Source organism: Glossina fuscipes, unplaced genomic scaffold (genome assembly GCF_014805625.2).
Source record: "Glossina fuscipes isolate IAEA_lab_2018 unplaced genomic scaffold, Yale_Gfus_2 0, whole genome shotgun sequence".
Classification (NCBI taxonomy): domain Eukaryota; kingdom Metazoa; phylum Arthropoda; class Insecta; order Diptera; family Glossinidae; genus Glossina; species Glossina fuscipes.
This window is the reverse complement of record NW_023998414.1, coordinates 8,438,798-8,461,536: the sequence shown is the minus strand read 5'-3', so window position 1 is coordinate 8,461,536 and position 22,739 is coordinate 8,438,798. Positions and strand designations below refer to the sequence as shown.

General features: G+C 32.8%; 1 protein-coding gene across 1 annotated transcript in view; it reads left to right on the top strand.

Moving 5' to 3' along the window:
- LOC119633831 overlaps positions 1–22,739 on the top strand; it is a 296,277-nt gene that overhangs the window by 201,906 nt on the left and 71,632 nt on the right. Inside the window, exons 5-7 of the mRNA XM_038027644.1 lie at positions 2,536–2,609; positions 12,898–12,970; positions 16,660–16,806. Of these exons, the coding sequence (XP_037883572.1) occupies positions 2,536–2,609; positions 12,898–12,970; positions 16,660–16,806 (294 nt within the window). The remainder of the gene's footprint in view (positions 1–2,535; positions 2,610–12,897; positions 12,971–16,659; positions 16,807–22,739) is intronic.

Sequence of the window (22,739 nt, the reverse complement as noted above, 5' to 3'; positions counted from 1 at the left end):
CTGTTCAATCTTATAAGATACCAGTTCTCAGTTACTGTTTGTAAGATGGAAACCTGTTAGTCCCGTGTTGCTTTTTCTGAGACACCAGTCGTCTGTTAGTTTTCTTAAAGACATTAATCCCTTTCTTTTTGTGACTTGCGAGCATCCGAGACCCAACCCAATGAAACAGTTTGGAATTATTGCTAAGTAAAATCATCGCAGATTTTCTTCTAAATGCCATACCGAACTTGTGTCAATCGTGAAATACGTTAGCTTAAAGTACATTTATCAAGAACTTGGGAACTTAGGGGATTCTAAAGTGTCTTAGATGTGGATTCTTTCCACAGAGTTCCTTTGCACAGAGTATAGCCGTGAACTTAGTCTTGGTTGAGAGCGAGCGATGCTCATTAAATCAACTAACGCATTATCGTTTAAAAAAAGGGCAGAGCGTAAAAAATGTTTTGTTTTTCTTTCATATAAACAGCTAAGGAAACTTTGTTTCGCGTCTATCCTAATTAAATATTAATTCCCGGTCAAGCCACAGTATTAGTGTCTTTAAGGTTTGCTAAGAATGAAAAGGACTTGGAAACTTAAATTTAACCATAGAAATATTAGTTAATTAACTCTGTTAGCTTGTCTCATGTCTCTTTTTGCACATTTATTGTAACTTACAATGAAACAATTACGACAAGAGACAAACGAACAGACTTGCATTGCATTTCATTCACAAATAATATAAGAATTCAGGAAATACTAAAAACATATAACAAAAGAATTCACAGACAAATACATACGTATACTTTAAATGAATGACAAAAATTTCATAAATGAAAAGACGGAACAGAGAGAGAAAAAAAAAAAAACAAAAAGAAGGAAAAATTATTATTACATTTTGAGTAATGAATAGCGAAGCAAGAAGAGAAGAAGAAATGGCGAAAAACTGCCATTAGGTGAAACCCTGCAGTTGTGGTAGTGACTTGATCCCTTCGTTGTTTTTTGTTATATTGTCTTTCGTTTTTCCCTTTTATTTATTTATTTATTTTTATTTTTTTTTTTTCTTCTTCTTCTTTAAAAACTCTTCTACTCTTCACCAACCCAAAGCACATGTGCAGATTTGTAACAGATTTTCAGTGTATTATTTAACCATTTGCAGGTTTTTTTGCTTTGTGTGTTGTTTTCGTTACTTTTCCACTTTTTTTTTTTTTTTCTTCTTTTTTTTCTATTTCATTCAATCTCCGATTTCATGCATTACGTATTCATCTCTGCCATCGTGTTCTGGGTTGTCTCCGACTTTAGACTTCATCTCATTTTTATAAACGTTATCGTATCGGAAGTTATACTAACATTTTCATTCCGCCTGTAACAGCCGGAATTACGTCTGTCCTTACGTCGATCTTTATCTTGTCACAATTCTTACTGCAACAAAAACATAACATATCACCTAATATGCTCATCGAGAGACATATATACATGTTCCCAATATTGACGATTGTGAAAATTTAATTGTTTAGTCTCGAAAATGGACGCAATACTGAATAAAGGTGAATGAAAAACAAAACCAAAAAAAAAAAAGAAAAAAGAAAGAGAAATTTCAATAACTGTAGGCAAATAGTTATTTAAAATGGGAAGCGACCGAAGCTTACGAAAACAAAGCCATCCATCCTGTTGACACGCCCACAACAAACAAAATGATTTGATGCATTTATATTCACATTGCAATGAAAATTGATCGCGTAAAAGTCGCTATAAACCGAAACTCTCTACCTTATTACTTATTACAGTTCGCTTAAAACGTAACAACAATATTAGCAACAAAAAACAAATAAAAAAAATTATATTGGAATATAACCGAATCTCTTCTAATCGCTAGTTTTAACTTGGATCATGTTTTCCCTTACAGTTTATAAGTAGTAAGCAAAAAAAAAAAAAAAAAAAAAAAGAAGAAAAGAATAAACCGCAAAAAGCAGAGATAATCTCAGTTCATATTAGGAGAGGTCCTTTCGCCGAGATGTTGCCCATTTTTAAGATCTTCAAATGCTTATACTAAATTTGAAGTCAATGTGTTAGTTAATCTTTGCGATGCAATGAATATTACACAAGTGAGCACACGGTCTGATGGACAGCATATATGCATTCGGAATTTGTTATATTGATCAAAATTACATATATATATATATATATATATATATATATATATACACTTTATAAAGGCCTATGAAGCCTCGTTGTTGGCGTTTCAAACGTTTTGATAAACGCATAATACCTCCGTACTGCGGTGCTGGTTCGGTTACAAGAAAGAAAAAAAAGAAAAAAGGAAAAAACCGTGAAGCATATGTAATATCATACATACATTACTCGATTTAATTATGAGAATATTGCGGTTGATTAAAGGGCTAAAAACATATCTACGTCATCACATATATACATGGCTAAAATTGTGTTGAAACTTTATATTACAACGCAGAAATATTTAAAAAATATCCTTAAACTAATATCGTCGGAATTTTTCAAGAATTTTGCTGATTTCGTTTTTCGATTTTCTTCGTATCTTTTCAGAAACATTTTCATCGTACATCATTATTAATTAAGGCTTTTAATCATAAGTTTCGCTTAGATTTGGAATTAAACTCGTAAGTATTAACACAACAGTTTACATAAAATTTATTTTACATATAGTTTCAATATATTAATTATGATCGATTTACTTAATTATGTTATCAAATCGATCGATCTATGTATAATGTCGTGTCATCTACTTTCGTTAGCTGAATAGAAAATTTTTATATTTAACTGATCTGTTAAAATTGAATGAAATATACCGAGTCATCCACACATAATGTGGTTTCGAAAGTAAACATGAATACAACCCGCTTCGGATTGAGACTTGAGTCAATTTCTTCTTCGATAGATATATCGTTTGGACCTAATCATTATTCATGGAATATATGATCACTCAAACGATCTTCATGAAATACTTGGAAGGACTTGATCCTTTTGATATAAATTTCGATAACTTTTCTGCATAAAATAACGAACAAAAGCTCGGGCATATCTTGGCGGTTGTTCGCTCTTTGAGAACATCAAGATGAGTTTGAAGATTCTTCGCATAAATTCGATCCTTTGCGCGTATTATCATTTAACGTACAACATATTGCATCCAAATTTTATAGTCATAGTTTAAGAGGAAGACCTCGGTTTTTAGAGTAATTGTTGCTTTACTGCTTTATTTTGATATTTGAACAAAAATGATGAGACGAAAGCTGGGGAAAGGCGGTTTTAAATCGACAGCACGGTAATCGTGATGATCAGGTGTCTTTTAAATTTTTACATCCATTATATAAGCACTCGACAATCTAATATACGCAAATTATTTTAAAACCAATTATTTTATGGTCACTGTATAATTGAGAAATTTTCCGTTCATTCTTAGCCGAAGTGCATAGCACTTTGTCAAGGACATCTTAAATTGATAAAATCATTACAAGTCGAACGAATAAAAATTCCCTTTGAAAGTTCATATGAATTTACATATATCCAAGTTACATATATCGAACGTACTAACTAAGCATGTTTTACTTTTCATCTCGTGCATCTATGTGATTGCACGCTTAAAACTTTGTTTAAGAAATTCAGAGTAATCTGTCATTTCACTTTCATTAGGTTAAGTTAAGCAAAATATTAAAGATCTGCACGTTTCGAGAACACATTCCTCCGCTCCCTCTTCGATACATACGAGGCAATCCGTAAGAGACAACTGTATTTCGGACGAAACTGCAGCTAGTCCCCACTTTCCATCGTATGCCCATGTTTTTTGTCTGCCTTGTTTATGGCTCCTAAACGTGCAGCGTGGTAACGGTCGGGAAGAAGAGACAAAAGACATAGGCGTAGTTAGGTAGCGGCCACAATCTAGCGGTTATTGCGTGCCCTACGCAGAAGTGTTATGCCTTTACCGACTATGCACTCACCATAGGTACGATAGAGAATGCCCTACCGGACTGAGATTAAATTCCGACACATATTAACTTGGTAGTCGCAAAACTCATTCGATTAACTACTCATACCTATTAGATGGAAAATGGTAAGTTTTTGTGGTCTCTAAGAACAGTGTTTTTGCATACAAATATAAGGGAAACATATTTCCTTCTATGCAGACAAAAGGGTTTCCAAGTCATTGTCACGCCAAAGAATGAAAAATATTTAGAAATTCATACAATAGAATAGAATCGGTTCAGTAATTTTCGCTTGCTTTTGCAAGCTCACTTGATGTTACACTATAACCATGCCCCTTGACCAATACGGCTCAGTTTCAGTAGGAGTAATTTTCAATGTTTACGCTAAATTTGAAAATCGTATCTTCGTTCAGTGGTGGGGAGAAAGATAAAGTTAGTGAATGCGTGAAGACTCGGACCTAACAACCGGAACCTAATTTCCTTAGTTATTTTCTTCTTTCCCCATTTTGCACTGTTTCTATAGCAAAATGCAATTTATTTATTAAGAAATTTACTTTACTTTACACGGCCTGCGACCCGACTAAACTGATATTCGTTGAGTGAAAAGACAGAAATAAAAGAAGAAAATGAGGAAAAAAAACGTAATATGTGACTTATGTGTCTCTATAGATTAAGGATAATTTACAAATGCTCTCAGATACGAAAAAAAATACTTAACATTGGAAGGACAATACAAACGAACAAAACGAACAAAACACCAAACAAATTACTATATATACTTTAACGATCTAAAAAAAAAAAAAAAAAAAGAAAAAAAAAATAAATAAAAGCAAATCCGTGAAGATGTAATTTTCCACTTTAACAAACATTGAAAAGCTCTACCCTTAACCGAAAAGATGATCTCGTCTCGTCTCATTATTGTATTCACATTAACGCCACCGTCTTTGTCAAGTGCTTTCAACGTACTAATAGGATTCTTTTTATGTTGTTTAATTTTCTACTCAAAGGGAAATGAAAGAAATTTAAGTACGCTCGATGCTCTCAGGTTTTTCTCACCTGCGACGCAAAGTATTTTACAAAAAAATATGTTTAACAAATGGCACAAAACTTGCAAACTGAAAAAATAAATTACTTATTGATTGCAAATGACGTTCGCTATACACAACGACATATTAATACATTATTTGTGTTTTGTCAATTTTTGCCTTCAAAAATGTTTTCTTTTTTTTAACGTTAGCGTTACATTTTACATATTTTTTTTTTTCCTTTTTCTTAGCTGGGATGGGTTATTACGACTTTATGAAAATTCGTATTCGAAACTTTTATATCCGATATCCGAAAGAACGAGACTACGTCATCAATGCCCTCAATTTATGCTTAAGGCCCAGAAAATAACATTAAGTATTCGGCGAATAAGAGAGAGAGATAGAGAGAGAGATAGAGAAAGAGAGAGAGAGAAAGAGAAAGAGAGAGAGAGACAGAGAGAGATAGAGATAGAGAGAGAGAAAGAGAGAGAGAGAGAGAGACAGAGAGAGAGAGAGAGAGAGAGAGATAGAGGGAGACATAAGAAATTCTAGAAGAGAAAATCTATCTTTTTTTATACCTTACACCACTTGCGTGTACCAAGTTTGTCTGTCCGTCTGATGACTGTCGACGTATTGTTGTTGACATCAACCTACCAATGATGAAATTTGATATATTGGCATTTTTTGGCCCCAAGGACGAACACTGTTAAAAATGCATTGAATCGATTCACTTTTTCGATCACTCCCCATATAGCGCCATTATTTGAAAATTGCAATCGCTGAGTAGTATATAGTATTTCGACATTCGAAATTGGTTTAAAAACTTTGCTCCGACTGGGGTAATTTTTAACACTCCATCTCATATAACCGTTCCTACGAAACCTGAATCTTTATGTGGTAAAAATTGTCTAATTTTCATTATTCCCTGATGAGTTTTCCAAAACTTATGTATGCAAATACTAGAATGTATCTATGATACTGTGACGAATTTGTAAAATGCATTCTAAAGCAAAATTGAATTTTTTCAAAGTAATCCATTTAACTGGGATCGTGCATTGAGTTGGGAAGACACATCTTCCGCTTGCCGGTGAAAAACTAACTTGAAAACAGGTGCATAAAAACACTTGAAATCATTTCATCCAGTAATCGCAGAATTTCCAAAATGATGCCACATCTAGCAAAAGGTTATCAATTCAAATAACGTATATGCATTTTAATAAAGTTCATTTTAAATATATATAAAAAACAAAAAAATATATGTCAGAAAAAAAAATGCAAAAAACTTTCCAATACCTAACATATATTATAATATATGCAGAGATATTCGTCAATGGCACTCCTCATCAAATTTACTCTTTGTATATTCCGATTTTTCAATTCATTGGCAACGTGGAATTATGTTTCGTTTATGTTTAAGACAGCGTGATATTACGCATAAAAACAGAATTAAAGATCTTTATGCAAAGCGCTTTACCAATTAATCGCAGCGAAGCACATCACATAATGAATGCATCCAGCCAGTATTCGTTGTTCTTTGTTGCTGTCTCTTTGTATCTTAACATCTGTTTTCGCGTTGAAAAACGCTTCTTCTCTCTGCTTACTATGCACCGTGTAAATCTGCTTGATGAATAAATCCTTGCATGTCTTCTTAAAGCAAAATGATGACATTATTAATTAATTAATAGTAATTTAATGTATTAATTGTATAAAATTACGCCCATATATATATATTTATGCATAAAAAATGATTACCTTTGAACTATCATATACGCCGTCTCCATCTTACCGCTAACATATTACACTAACATATATATATATATGTATATATATATTTTAGCATAAGCATAATTGTTTACAATGGCAACAATTGTGTAAAACAGACCATAGAAATGGATACAAATTCACGTGCAGAGCAAGCAGTGAACAATGTTCATGACATGTATTCAAGCATGCATAGAAGAAGTAGCCTACGTACATTAAATACAAATGGTATGCGTGCGTGCGTGCGTGCGTGCGTGTGTGCGTGCGTGCGTGCATATTTTTGTCGCATATATATTTACAAATTTCATACCGTAAACTTGCTGTAATCATGAAGGTTACTAATAGATTGCAAATGAATAGCACAAATATAAGGGAAGTTTAGCCAATATATATATATACATATATATATATATATATGGTATGTAACTACATATCAAAAGAATGCCTTGTACAGTTAGTAGAAATTTTCAATTAGTTTGAAGACTGTAGTCTCTGTAATGTCAGAACGATTGACGCCCCTAAGATGTTCTGGTAACATTATTATCCTTTGGCAGACCTTTAACCCAAATTGCTTAATACTTCCCGAATACAATAGTGTCGGTAACAGTTGATGTGTAAAATGAACTGATGATGTTTCTGGCAGCAATTTTCGACTAACATTAGAACAATAGTGCAATACGAAGCAAGAGAATATATATGCTTATAGGCTCCCCAGTGCTCAAGAACTCACAGTTGACTGTTGGATTATTATTACACGAGTATAGGGGAGTGTGACAAAGTCACCTTTCCTATATGAAAATGTTCACGGACTCAAACTCATGCTTTTTCGATGCGAACATATTTACGTCCGTACAAGACCAGCTAATATGTTATTATTTGGTATTAATTGCGTACGGGTGACGTGTGTATGCTGTTGTGTTGCAAAGCAAAGCAAAAAGTTTTCTCGTTTTTTTTTTTTTTTTTTTTTTTGTGGATATTTACATAAAGAGTAAATATTTACATATGTAAGCACATAAAAGCATGCATTCGCGTTATACACATTTGTAAAATCGTGGCAAGAATTACAGAAACCAACCCCCCGGGGGGGGGGGGGGGGGGGGGGGGGGGGGGGGAAAAAAATGAAAAATGAATACACAGTTGCTTTTGCCAACAAAACATCCATTTTGTTTTGACCAAATAATAATGTTTGCATAATTTTCGGTTACGGCTTTCATGCCACTACTGTTAGCATAATGATGATGGCGGTCCTCACTAGATTATGTGCAGTTTACTTGTGTTTTGAAAAAAAAAATTTGTCGTGTCGTGCTTGCGAACGGCAAGCGACATGCGGCAAGCGGCCTTGTTGTTTATTTAATTAAATTTACATATAATCACAATAAAATAGAGAATTAAACGTGAAATCATGGAGCAATGTTTTTCTTTTTTGCTTTATTTATTTATATATTTTTTTTTATTTATTTATTTTTTTTTTTTGTTTTCAATTTAATTTTTTTAATCCTCAAATTGAAAGCGAACTAAATTTAGTGCCATAAACAAAACTGCGCAAAATAACAACAACAAAAATCACTTAAACAACGGAGCCAATTGTTTATGTATTGATTACAATTCAATTCAATTCAATAAAATAATTTAATGCTCTACGAAGTACACGCGATGTTAGTTAATTTGTTATTCAAGCAATATAGGCGACTACTGTAGTACAGGCAGTTTGAGCCGACACAGCCTACACAGCTAGGCCTTAGCCTTTCAAAAAGCTGGGGATTCTGCTGAGGAAATTGAGAAGATTTGAATTATGGTCTTGTTAATACGTGACGTGACGTGACGTGACGTGACGTGACGTGAGAAGTGATCGCAAATTAAATTTTAGTAAGAAACTCGAATTTTCACTGCATAAATTTATCAATTAATTTCAAATGTGCCGCCATTTTGAATGCCTATCAGCCATAAACATAAAGCGGTTTTCATTTAGAACATATCCCGTCAAAATGTCTACTCCAACGTTCGATTTCTTTGATTGATCGCCTTAATAAGAACATCTTTTGAAAAATATCCAGTCCTTTTAATAATTCATTAAGTGATCATAGAGATGCTTAGGCAAAGTTAGCGCGAATTAAGCACGTGTTATATATAGATTTAAGTCATCATCAACATGTTCGCATATATCAGTGAATACTCTTCATTTCTTGCCTCTTGATGTCCTACTGACGCAATAATATTACGGCGAATATATGCCGATTATATTTCCATATGCAAAATGTTCCATTTTCTGTTGTTCATCTATCGTGATAATGCTAAAGCTCGCATACATTTGCGATGAAACAATTTCAGGAACATAGTCGAACAATAGGCGAACATTCTTACATCTTATTGTACTACTGCCTAACTAAGTAGATCACTTTCAATACAAGTTGAAAGCCCAGAACAAACAACAAACGCGATAGAGAACGACTTAGGCGACTTCACAAAGTAACGAGCGATCAATCCCATTAGTACCATTTTTGCTTAGGCGTCACATCATCTACTTTCTCTTACAGATTACTGCCAAGGTTAACCTATGACATTTCATGCGATCTTTACTCACTCCTAAGATGCTCCCTGCTATTTGTCTCATATATATTGTTGCGGAACTTCAGTTATTTTACTTTTACTGTTTTTTTTTTTTTTTTTTTTTTTTTTTGATTTTTTTATTACCCTTTTTACGTCCACAAATTAGAAGTGCACAGAACAAGGAACTTGGATTTTAAATTTTATATAGGCATTTACCACTTTATAGCAATTACTTTAACGCGGCAATCATCTGCGAATAGTTCGATAAAACTTTAATTATTCACTCGAGTTTTTCTATACGTTTACGATAAAGAAAATATATAAGCAAATTATTTCCTAAGGTAAGGTAATATACAAATTTAGAATTTTACTTTAATTAACTTTCAGTTATCTAAGGCATTTTCGTGCAGTATGCGCATAATAGATAGGGAGACTCGTTTAACAAAAGAAGGCAATAAACATAAAATTCATTCCTTGAATAAGATTAGATTAGATATAGAGCATCTTAGGTGCAAATGTAAAGAAATACGCAAAACTTTCTATCGATTTATGATGTGGCAATTGTCCCTTTGTCCCTTTGTCTATAAGTTTGTTAACAAATCACTACCAAATTTAATATATTTATCTATGGCTTTTCGTATGCGTCATATGCGTCAATTTTGTGCTTTTTTGATGTCAATTGTCATTGCGATCGATTTCGTAACAGCATCGGAGCAGCATGATGATGAGGGCAGATGAACACGCGTCTATCAATGCATGGTTACATATAATGGATATTTGAAATTTTTAATGCATACAGTTAGTTGGATGTTGCAAACGAAATAACAAACCTATCGCACACATTCATCCTTTTGTTGGTAGATGTAAACTCGTAAATTCCATTTAATTTTGAATATATTGCTTAACCCTTGGCAGTAAATGTGATTTATTCTCATTGTCTGCGTACAAATATGTACATAATAAATAGACGGCTCGACGCTGTGTGTGTGTGTGTGTGTGTATGTATATGTGTATAACCTACAAAAATTTTGTTAAACTTAAGTTAAATAAAACAATAGAACAACCAACCGCCTAATAAAATATGGATTAACAAATAATAGAGGGACAGCCTAATTGATTTTCCTCTCAGCTTAGTTTTTTTTTTTTTTTTTTGTTTGGTTTTCCATTTCTGGTCGCGATGTTATATTTGTGTTGATGTTGTTCTTTCGATGGCAATTTCGCTTTCAATTCATTACTTCAATAAGCAACAAGCACACACAAATTTAGTTAATAAACAATTTTCGTTTTTATGCGCGAACGCGTTATTGATTTTTACTTCTTTCTATTACTAAAAACACAATTCATTTATGAAAGCTCGTACCACTAGCTCCGGATATTGTAAAACACATGCAAATTTCGAATATTACTTAAAGTTACTATTACGAATTCGGGAAAAACATATATTTAACTAAATGGATTTTTGAATTTAGCACAAAAATATTTATTTACATTTATGTACAATATTTGCTAAGCAAACTGAGTCTTCGTTATGAGTCTTAGTTGAAGTGTTTGCGGTTAACTTTTCCCTTTTCAATTATTATAGAATCGTCCCAAGTAGTTAGCGTAAAAAGCGTAAGGTACTGCAGTTATTACTAAAATTTGCGCCAAAATGCTTGTTGGGCTTTTCTCGAAAACGCATTCTCAGAGATCGATCTCTGTATGTTGAGCATATATGTTTTACCCTCTCTAATATTTTCTATATATTATCATTTCCTTATAATAATAAAAATCAAGCCTCGCAGACAGTTATTATTATTATTTATTATTAGTGTTTTTTATTTATTGGTTACAATATGCATTTCAACCAATATAAGTATCATATAGTGGAACATTATCAGTCGCATAAATTTATCCTTAAACTTAAATCACTGGAAAAATGTTAAATTTGCAAACACTTGAGATTCGACTGATCCCCAATCGGGCCGAGTAAGGTCTTACATTGCAGCTTGTTGAAGTGTTTAATAATCTGCGGCATTATCGTGGAAGCACTCAGGCCAAAGTCAATTAAGTTGCAGTTCTCGTCATATTGTTTTGCACAATTTACGGCTAAGATCATTTTTACCATAGTTTGTTCTATAGTCAATGAAATTAAGCAATCGAAAAATGCCTGGGGATTCGCGGTGGTACACTTGAGCATATTTTCGATAATAATTAAGTCAAAACCAGATATGCCAATTGGCAGCTTGTGAACACATTAAGTATAACTTGTCTGCCTTCAAGAGTGGGCAGCTTTATAATAGCTAAACGTTTCCTATACGCGGAAAGGCGGATATTTGTGATTCCAGGGCAAACAACATAAGCAAAAACAGTAAAAACTGTTTTTATACGGACTCAATCTGTTTACGGTATAGATCATCTCAGATAATCGAACAATATTTCAGAATAGGTCAGTTATCATTAAACCAGTATCTTCCATTTCATTCTTAAAGAGTTAGCAATGAAAGTTTAGCCATCAATCCAATCGATCGAGTAAGTTAAGTAAAACAGTAAGAAAAGTTTAAAACAAATAAAACGACTATATAATCGCTCACGATCCATCATTAAATACCCTACGCAATCCTCTATTAATTTATATAACGAATTTCTACAATCAAAACAAGGCATTATATTAGAATTGGTCGAAAAAGTGGTCTGATCTGGATCATTTTCAATAGTGTTCGTCCTTGAGCTAAAGAACGTGAATGTAGAGCAACAGTAGGATTGAATATAAAGTGAAGAAAGATGGACAAACGGACGCACAAACTTAAATCGATTAAGAAAGCAATTCGGAACTAATCGGTATAATAACCGTTAACTCTATTTCAAGTCCTTCTAGGCGTTACTTACATTCGCATAAACTTAATATATCTTTGCATATTTCATTATTCATTGCATCAGAAACGAAGAAAATTCGTCTTTACATCTCGCATTCCGAAATTTAGGATTTTTTTTATTAGTACAAAAATTAGAATGTCATGCGAAGGGTGTTCTCGATACTTTTTAACGAATCAAGCAAGATCAGTAAAACAACAATTTTTTTCCTTACCAATGACAAATTTTTGCAGATAATCTTCTATCAGTAATGAAAAAAAAAAAAAATGTGATTTAGCGAACACCTCAGAAAACGAAGCGTTCCCTTCCGAGATGGAGTTCATAAAAAAACCAAACGAATCTGTTGTCTACGGCGTACTAGAATGTCGGACCCTTTTGTGGCAAAGTGTTGTTAAAGAGCAGTTCTTGCTAAGCTAACACACTAGGGTTTATATGGAAAGCTCAGAAATGATTAAAAGTATTAATTATTTCTTACAAACATTGTACGTTTAACGTGCTCGAAAAATCCCCCCCACTCAGCTTCACGCTAAACAAATAGGTTTTTTTTTTTGTTTGCCTACTGTACGCTTAGTGAATTCTAGATAGGACGCTAGTTTGCCAAATGTATTATTCAACGAATACGAGAGATTGTTTTCATTTGTCAAGGGCGAAACGAAAAGCTATAGGAGTTGCTATAAGTAACATATGACTTGGGATGTCTAAGCGTAGAAATTGAAAGCAAATTTCTTTTTTTTGAATTATCTCGCGCAAGATATCGGACTAATTTTTTGTAATTATCTTTTCAGACAATTATTATCGCCGAATTTAATACAAAAACACTACCATTCGAGTGGTTACCTGGTGGATGGTAATCGACATGTAAGTAAAAATTTATTTTACTTTCATTTCAATACGCATTGAAATGTTTATTTAATGTTTAATAAGAACAAATAAATGTACATAGTATTGAAGTTGATTTTGCTTTTGTTTTCTACTTTGATTTTTTTTTTTTTTTATTTTATTTATTTTATTTTTCACTAATAAATACCCTTTTTGACTTTGAGCCAAAAGTCAACTTGAATGTAAAATAATATAAAGCATGAAGTGCATATAATAAGGTTTCAATTTAAAAAAAAAAAAAAAAAAAAAAAAAGAAACTAAACAATAGAACATCAGAGACAGAAAAGACAACAAATAATGCATATGCGTTAAGACAAGTGCAACTAAGACGTAATATCAACAAAAAACGAAAGAAAGAAATATGAAAAGAATCACTGTGTAACCCCCTAATAGAGTGTTGAAATGATATATGCATACATATAAATAAAAGATTTATCATCTAAATGCGAAAAAAACAAAGCACAAACAAGCACATAGTGAAAATGTAAATGCGCAAAAAAGGAAAAATAATTTTGCTAAAGTTTCTCGAGAGGGGACTTTATTCATTCAAAGGACAGTCGTACAGAGAAACACATATGCGTTATATGTTTCAAATTAAAGTAATTTCATGCTGTTTTAAATTTTTAGGCGAAATTTTCACTCACCCATCTAATCTATGATATCTACCCATTTTTCATTTCTTTTTGTCTTTAGTAATAATTTACCGAAAATCTATTTTTTTAATTCACGTTTTATATAAATTAAATATTTTGGTTTTTTTGTTTTTTTTTTTTTCTTTTTCTTTTTCTTAAATTTTCAAGTGACTATAGATGTACGCGCACATACTATCATTGACAGTTCATTTCCCCGTGCTCGGTATGGGACTGTAAATGACTGTATGCAATTCGCGCGACATAAAAAAGCAATTTATTGGTTGTCTGGCCTTTTCTAAACAGACACAATATATGTAAAAAAAAAAAAAGAAAAAAAGGGAAGAAAAAAAAAAACGGAAAACAAAAATTGTTATTGATTTTCAAGCTAAAATCCTCTTCACTGAGTGCACTCAAATAGCGTAGACATTCTGAATATAGAAATATAGACATGATAAGTTGAAAATGCATACCAATAAGAAATACATATTCATCGCTTATACATATATAGATGACGCAATGCAAATATTTCAATTCCTTATCAACACAAAACTCCCACATAATTCTTACAGAATAAGTAATAAGTGCGATAAAAGAAAATAAAACAAGGGAAAGAGATTCAATCCGAATGTAATCATTCGATATCTCTCGATCAAATACATTATTATTATTATTATTATTATTGTTATTATTGTTATTAATATTAATGTTGTTCCTTGATTTATTGTAGAAGCAAATTGGGGTTCACGTTCGTCATAGACGGACTTCCTTCCCTCCTTCCTTCCTTCCGATTCGAAACTTTTGCGTTACGAACAAAGTTTTCCCATCTGCTGTACCAGTTTACAAAAATATATTCATTTATAACTACATATATAATCGCACATATGAACCGATGTCGTAATTTAGTTTCCCATACAAAATATCGAATTTTTCGTAAATATAATGGCTACACATCGCCGTAGTCTATCTCATTATTGCTTGCTTGTCAAAAGCAGAGCGGAGAGATCGAATAATTACTACCTACCCTTGCTAAGATTAATATAAGATACTTCATGCATATGTGTACGGATTCAATGACAAGTGCCTGTGCAGGACTCATTTTATTTATTTATTGATTTCTTTTTATGCAACCATTGAGTAGTGAACTGAGTTTTCAAAATGCTAAAGTTTTTAAAAAAATACAATTTGTACTTCTGCATACTTAACTTGATTCAAGTCGTATCGGTCAACTCATTTCTATGATTCTTTTTCACTAAAGTATGATTGATGACATTCCACAAGGATCTTGTCTTTCCGTCACGCTTTCTCAGACAGCTTTCAGATCAAACAAGCAAAAATTCTTTGCTGTGCGTTGATAATTGTCTCACGAGAACAAGCAACATTCCCGAATCTATTGTGGAAGAGATCTCAACGTGAGTGAACTCCTTAAGGTCAAAAATTTCAAAAGAAATTTTCCCAAAAAAATTGCACTTGCATTTGTAGAAAGCGCTTATGCGATGCAGAAGATCGTTTCGATAATCGTCGGACATTAACAATTTATCAATGCAAAATATGCAGAGACTTAATGTTCTCGGGCTCACGTTCCCCTACAAATATGGTTGGGAACAATACTTTCTTGAGTTAAAAAATTCCATTTTAAGCAGAGCAGACTTCATACAATATATATAGCCATTGCTTGACTGTGGTCTGATCATTTATGGCAATAGCTGTATCGGTAGTCTATCGCCAAGGCCTGAGAGCAAGTGCCAATGCTTTTCTCATGACCCCTATCAACACTATTTCAGGTGAAATTGGTGTATGGTATCCCACTTTTAGAAAATGGACTCAATGAGTTAACAGTTAAAATCATATTCAAGCTTCTCGGTGAAGATTTTCGCATCTATCTATGATGATTGGTGCCAGGAAAACTAAAACGTTACCATCCGTTATTGACTTTTGTTTATGTTTCGTAAAGAAATCGAAAGTTCCCTTAAAAATTTCCCGCAATGTGATCGTAAACTTCCGTGGACCTCGACAGACACTTCTGGGGCATTTCGCTTTGTCTGTATCGGAAAGAGGACACTCCAAATTATTGATACAGGAATCTAGTTGAAGAAAAATGCAAAATACTGAAAAGTAACGAATGGCACTTTCTCTATATATAGGTAGCTCTAGAACTGACCGTCTGCCATCTGCCTGTGTTGCGGCAGAGGCTTTAGGACGAGTTCTGCTTAATCGCATACTCCACGATAACGCCTTCGCAGCATTCCCTTAGAGAGAAACTATCCATATACGGCAAGCTAGTACACCGGAAACAAGCATATATTCTTCAATCTTGGCAAGTCTACGTCATTGACAAGTACTTCTTTTTTAAATCTGTCGCTTCGGCTAATGTGTGAAATTTGTTTCCGTGAATAGAGAAACGTATAGTGGATCGAGATATACAAAAATTAAAATTCCTAGTAAACAGATCATTGGATATCTTGTGTCACTGGGTCTCTGTCTTTTTTGTCTAAGCTGAAAACAACATATTATTTACGATACAGATCAAACAAAGCCGTTACGTTAATTACATAGATTACAATGAAAACGGTCGTTAAAATTATAAACAACCCATCGACATGAATCGACGACTGCAGCAGATTTCTTATAACCAACGGTAATTGTTGTTCTTCTGCCAGCTCTATCTTGAACTTGATCTTCATTTTTTCATATTCGGCGATAGCGAAACAATAAATTGGGCAGATGTAATTAACGTACATTTCTGTGCGGACATTGCGGCAGCAATAAGCAAAAATTCTTGTGAAACTTGTATCCGTGCTACACGTAGTACAAAGCTATAATGAAACTTCTTTAACATCATTTTAACTTATCCTTGGTTTTAATTATAGATTCAAATGCAGTAAATGTATTCCTTTTTGTTTTTTTTTTTTTTTTTTGTTTTTTGCTTGTTTTTGTGTTGTTTAATGAATGTGTTTTGAAATTTCTTCTGTTAATTAGAGAAATCTTGAATTGATTTTCACTGAAAAATTAATTAATTTTTATTTATCATATTTCCAGGATATTGAACATTGTTACTATCATGGGACAGTCAAAGACTATCCTGGTGCCAGTGCGGCCTTTCATACCTGTAACGGTGTGAGTGGAGTGATACACATCGGTAATGAGACATTTGTAATACATCCCTTCTATGGAGGTGATCTGTCGGTAAGTCATTGAAGAAGAAAACAAAAATTAATGCAAAAAGATACATTATGAACATTATAATGGGCCAGGGCTCACCAATAAACACCCTACACCACCCTATTCGTATATATTCGTATAATAACTTTTCAAAGTAAACCGTTATCGGGCAGGCAATGAAAAAAGTGATCTGATCCGAACGTTTGTCCTTGGGCAAAAGACATCGGTATACCAAATTTCCACAATATATCGCAAACGTAGATTGACGGGCAGGCAGGATGGATAGGCAGACAGAGAGAAAAGGTTAATGACTCCGAATTGGATCCAACTCTAGTCATTCTAGGTGTTAGTATACCGTTGTACCGTTGCAATTATAAAAACTTGAAAGCCATTTTTTCCTGTTTATTAAAAAGTCTTGAACAATTAAAAATAAATCATTTAAGTGATATAGAGTCCAATGTTAAAATGTTGATCTTGGCAACATGACTCTAAAAATAATAATAATAATAATAATAATAATAATAATAAGCAAAAGTTTAAATGCGTTAATAAAGGATCGAAAGAGTTTATAAAATTTTTCTTTCAACGCTTTTATCAACGCTTGACCCTTTCATTATTATTATGCTCACTATGATCATATCGTATAAAGATTTTATATCTAATGAATACTGAAAAGGCAGGAAGAGGAAGAAAAAAACAAAAAAAAAAAAAAACGCCTTACATTTCAATACCTTCACCTTGTTGCAGACAAGAGCGCTACTTCCAATCCAATAAAGATTGTCAATAACATTCAAGCGCTTCCTAAATTATGACATCCTGTGGAATTGTAAGTAAAATTCACCGACAAAGTTTAACCAGAACAAAGCACTCATATCACACCATTACACACAAATTTTCGTTTTCGTTTTCGTTTTTTTTTTTTTACATTTTTCTATATTTTTTTATTTTTTTTTTATTTTTTTATTTTTTTTTTCTTCTCATGCTAGGACAAGGATAATATATTACTCGAATATATATTCGGATTATAAAGAGAAAAAGCGCAGCGACATCAATAAATAATACGAAAATTGTGTAACGAAAGGCAAGGCGAACGCAAAAGAAGAAGTTTTAAGTAAAATCAAAAAAACTCTTCATAGCCATAAGAAATTTTGTTGAAAAATCTATTGTCTGAACATTATTGCTGAAAGCAATGAACGAACGAAGAGAATTCGTATTCGGTAACTAAGAATTGGATATTGAGTGGTGGTGTGGCAACGGCACAAAGTAAATGATTAGATTTATTGCAATAGCGAGTTTATATTAATTTTCATTGCCTTACCACCAACCGCGTGCAATTTTCTTCTTTTTTTTTTTAATCCACACACGTATTCAACTCAAGAGAGAGTGACAGAAGAGGCCACAATGTTGATTAAATTACAAATACAATTCTCACGTTAAAGATTAGGTCATCATATAGTAAAGTACTATATAAAATACCAAAAGCGGATTAATTTAAATAAATTTTATTTTAATATGCACAAGCGGACACAACCCATCATTAAGTGCTCTACACAATTCATTCGCTCATTTCGTTTACTCATGCATTGGCATGAATAAGGAATAAGGCTTCATATCGAATGTGATCCGATTCGAAATTTTTATCAAACTTGTTGTTTGTAAGCTGAACGCAAAACAAGAAGGCGGGCATAACTCTTAAATTGATTGAGAAATTGATTCTGAATCAATCGCTGTGGTAAAGGATGAAAGGAGTCTACCTCCTATCTCTTCTGCGTCAATACAAGGATATTGTACCCATTCACCACAAATTATGTAAGGTGTAAAATAAGTAACTATAGCTAATGATGTTATTATTATGAAAATTCGACGCTTGCCTATCATTTTATTGATGGATGGCTGCAAAAAATTCAAAGAATCTTTTAAAAAATTAGTTTCTATTGCTTATCGCGTACATAGAGTTGCATTCCTTTTCGATTTGTTTAAATTTTTTTTTCTCTCTTATTACCTATACATCATTCGAGAGCAACTTTTTAACTTAGTTGAAATCGTTTAGAGTCGTAACAAAATTATAGAGAACAGTTTACAAAAAAATTTCGGATTTTATCCGGAACCAAATAACTTTTTCTAAGAAACTATTCCATAGACATCTCATACCGTTGTTGTATATCACTTTTTGAACTGTTGAACTTTTCTCAATTATTAGATGCTTGCATATGTTTTGATCAGTTTTTCAACCTCATAAATGCATTTATTGAGCAAAAATTGGCAAAAATATTTCCCATAATTTTCTACAATTTTTCTTGTCCCATTTTTAACGCAATAATGCTAAATGAATAACGATCGTTTCACGCAGAGAAAGATCAAAATCATCAAATTTAAACTTGCTTGCGCGTGTATATGTAATGTACTCCGCATCACTTTAGCATTTGCACCAATAGATGTCGCTGAACAAAATACATGCATGCATCACGCGAAAAGGAACATTTCCTACTTTTGATCACAATTTCTATTGATAGAATTACAATTCGCTATATATATATATATATATATATATATATGCAAAAATCCATAGACAGGTAGTCCCTTCTTATTTAAATGCATGATCGTCTTCAGCGAAATGATGTTAATCGACTATTTTCACACTTGTCTACAACAGCAGCATTAATGATTAATTTAAACGAAATGTATTTTCCTAATTAAAACACATTAACGATTAGAGTATGTATTGTTAGGTATAATAATTGCTTGTCCTCTTCAAATTAATAAACTCTTTTCATGGGAAACTTTAACCAGTCGTCGATGTATTTAAGAGGAGCGAATAAACTTTTGTCGACTTTTGGTTTTCTATTTCGCACTGATACAAGATAGTTTTTTAGTATTTAGACAGAGCGCAGCGAAGCAATGCTGCCTGCATATCGGTAGGGTATCTTCCATTGCTGCTGCGTAAACCTTAAAAAAAATTTTTTCCTTTAGAGATGATACGGCTATTAAATGCTCTCAAACACCTGTTCTATCTATCAAGATGACAATCGAATATATTATAAAAAAAAAATGTTTCTATGACAATACAAGGCTATTAAACACCTCCAGAGGATGATAACAGAATTTAGTGCTAAGTTATTCAATTTTGGTAAAAAAAATTATTATTTGTAGTAGGTAAGAATCGAGATGGCCCAGTCAATGGTCGCGGATTGAAGTTAAACTTTCTATACATGACTTCCCTATATCTTTCTCGTTCCACGCTGAACGTCACTGTATTACTTGTGTCAAGGGACAATCCTTGAGTGATTGACCATAGATAGCAAAGCAAATTTTTTAAATCAATATTTTTTTTTTTTTTGTTTTTAATTCGAAACTTTTCTCATATATTTCTCTTCTTCTTATTTCACTTTTTCCATACGTTTATCAATTATTTTTATGCCCATGGTAAGAGAATCATTTTTATAAGAAACTCCTTAAGTTAAATAAGACTTCCATGCTCAGGCTTATGGGTGATAGCCTTGCGTAACATTTTAATAAAATTTTTAGATGATGGTAGGCAAATCGAGAAGCCTTGTAAATAGTCCCTTCTTTATCTCATTTACAAAAAGGAACTAAGCTTCGTTGAGCACTTTTTTAATAATCCACGAATACAAATGCGATTATATGTGAAATAGTTTTTCAATTTTGTCATATATTTTTGAAATTGCGATTGTGGGCAGGAAATTGTAAGGTTTGACAAAATCGACTCCTCTTAGTTGCTAAGATGCCGTGGCTGAAACGGTTCACATGCGGCTGCCGACGACTCTAAGTGCAATTGAAACTTTATGTGTTGCGTATTTTAAAGTTTTCATTTTATTTATTAATTAATTAATTGGTTTATTGAATTATTTGTTTATTTATTTGTTAGATTATTTATTAACCGCTGTAGTTAAAGGATTATTACATGTGTCTACTACAGTTTTGCAATTGTTTACTTTGACTGCTGAAAGCAATTTTAAGCAATACCTTCACTACAATATACATCACTCAATAAATTCGTCCCAATGATATATTTTATTATATGACCCATCACTTAGTGGAGGTCCCCTATTCGTGTAATGTAGAGTGACGGTGGGAAAGAAGTGAGGAGAGTGTAAGTGCGCGACCAATTGTCAGATCTTATACTTTTACCGCGGCACTCACTGTAACTATGCCTCCAAGCTAAATTCGATCGCATTGACATTCGAATCCACGAACATAGACCTGGTAGTTATGAATCCCAGGCAGTCGGCTACTTATGGAAAAATTTCATAATATTTCCTAAGCTTTAGTGTAAGAAGTTATATGTGGGCTTAGTGAGGCGCTACACGCAAAATTCAAATTTTTTCCATTGCCCTACAAAAACAGAGTTAACCTCACTAAAACATATGAATTTGTCAATAGTCAACCTACACGAACTTGTTAAGGAATAAATTACATGTACATAAAACAGTGCGCTTCAGTACCATTTATTTAGGATCATAGTATATTAACGTATTTATATACAGAATTCGTTTATGCATTAAAGTCTGTGTCATTAGTTTTCAAATACAAACAACAATGGCTTTGTTTAATTTCGTTTGGTTAATATCGTGACGAATCGCGTTACACGACATTGCCATACGTTATCTACTCATTCCGGTAATACTTTTCTCGAATATCAATTTTTAAACATTAAAAGATAGGCGCTACAAATTTATTAACATTGCAGCAGATTAAAAAAAAAAAAAAAAAAAAAAAAAAAAAAGTGAAAAAAAGAAGTGAAAATCGACTTCTTCGACCGTCTGGCAAATGTGGATAGAATGCAAGTAAATCGATTCGTTTCGCCCATTATTTATATAAACTTCTTCTATTACAACTATTTTCGTATTATTTTCATCTTAAAGTTTACATATCTTTAGGCCATAACAGAGGAAAAAACATAGATTATTATTCAATCTGTGTAGCAAAAACAAAATAGAAAGGGATAGAGACGTCAAGACTTTAATGCATAAAAATACTTTGCCTTATGGTCATTGTTGTTGCTCTTGTACGTATAAACAGAAATTTCGTTCTAATACTGCTCCATAAGAGACAACAATGCGATAAGTAAAGCAAATAAAAGTTAGAGAGAATAAAGAGAAAAATAACAAAAAAAAAAAAAAAAAAAAATAAGAAAGAAGAAAAAGGACGAACTTTACTAAATTAAATGTTTTATTTTAAGTTGTTGTAATTCCTTGTACGTGTCTAGTTTTAACAAAAAATCTAATGTAAACTTTTTGCCTTTTCTTGTCTTGCCTGCTCGTTTTCTTTTTTTTTTTCTTTTTTTTTTTTTCTTGCCAAGCGGATGTTTAACCTCGAATATGTAAACATACCCTAGAAGATCATTGAAATTACATTTGAAACAAGTAATAAAATTATATACGTCTCAAGGCGAATTTGTAGTACTCATCATGTCACAAGCATATATATAGAAATCATGAAATGTTGCTTTGTGCTTTATGCCGATATTTTTGAATGGACTTTCTTCAACCTTAACTTTAAGAAAAACGTTTAGCAGGCTTAGTAGGTCAATATGTGCGACAGATTATATAGATTGCAACGTTTTATCACTTTAATGGAGACATACGATTTTATGCTAAGACCCTATGTACGCACATTTATCTATCTCTCACAACGCCGAAATAATTGACAATGGACCAATGGACGGGAGAGATATGCAACACACACACACACAGAGAGACAGAGAGAGAGAGAGAGAGAGAGAGAGGGAGAGAGAGAGAGAGAGAGAGAGAGAGAGAGAGAGAGAGACAGAGAGAGAGAGAGAGAGGGAGAGAGAGACAGAGAGAGAGAGGGAGAGAGAGAGAGAGAGAGAGAGATAGAGAGAGAGAGAGAGAGAGAGAGAGAGAGAGAGAGAGAGATAGATAGATAAATAGATAGAGAGAAAGAGAGAGAGAGAGAGAGAGAGAGAGAGAGAGAGA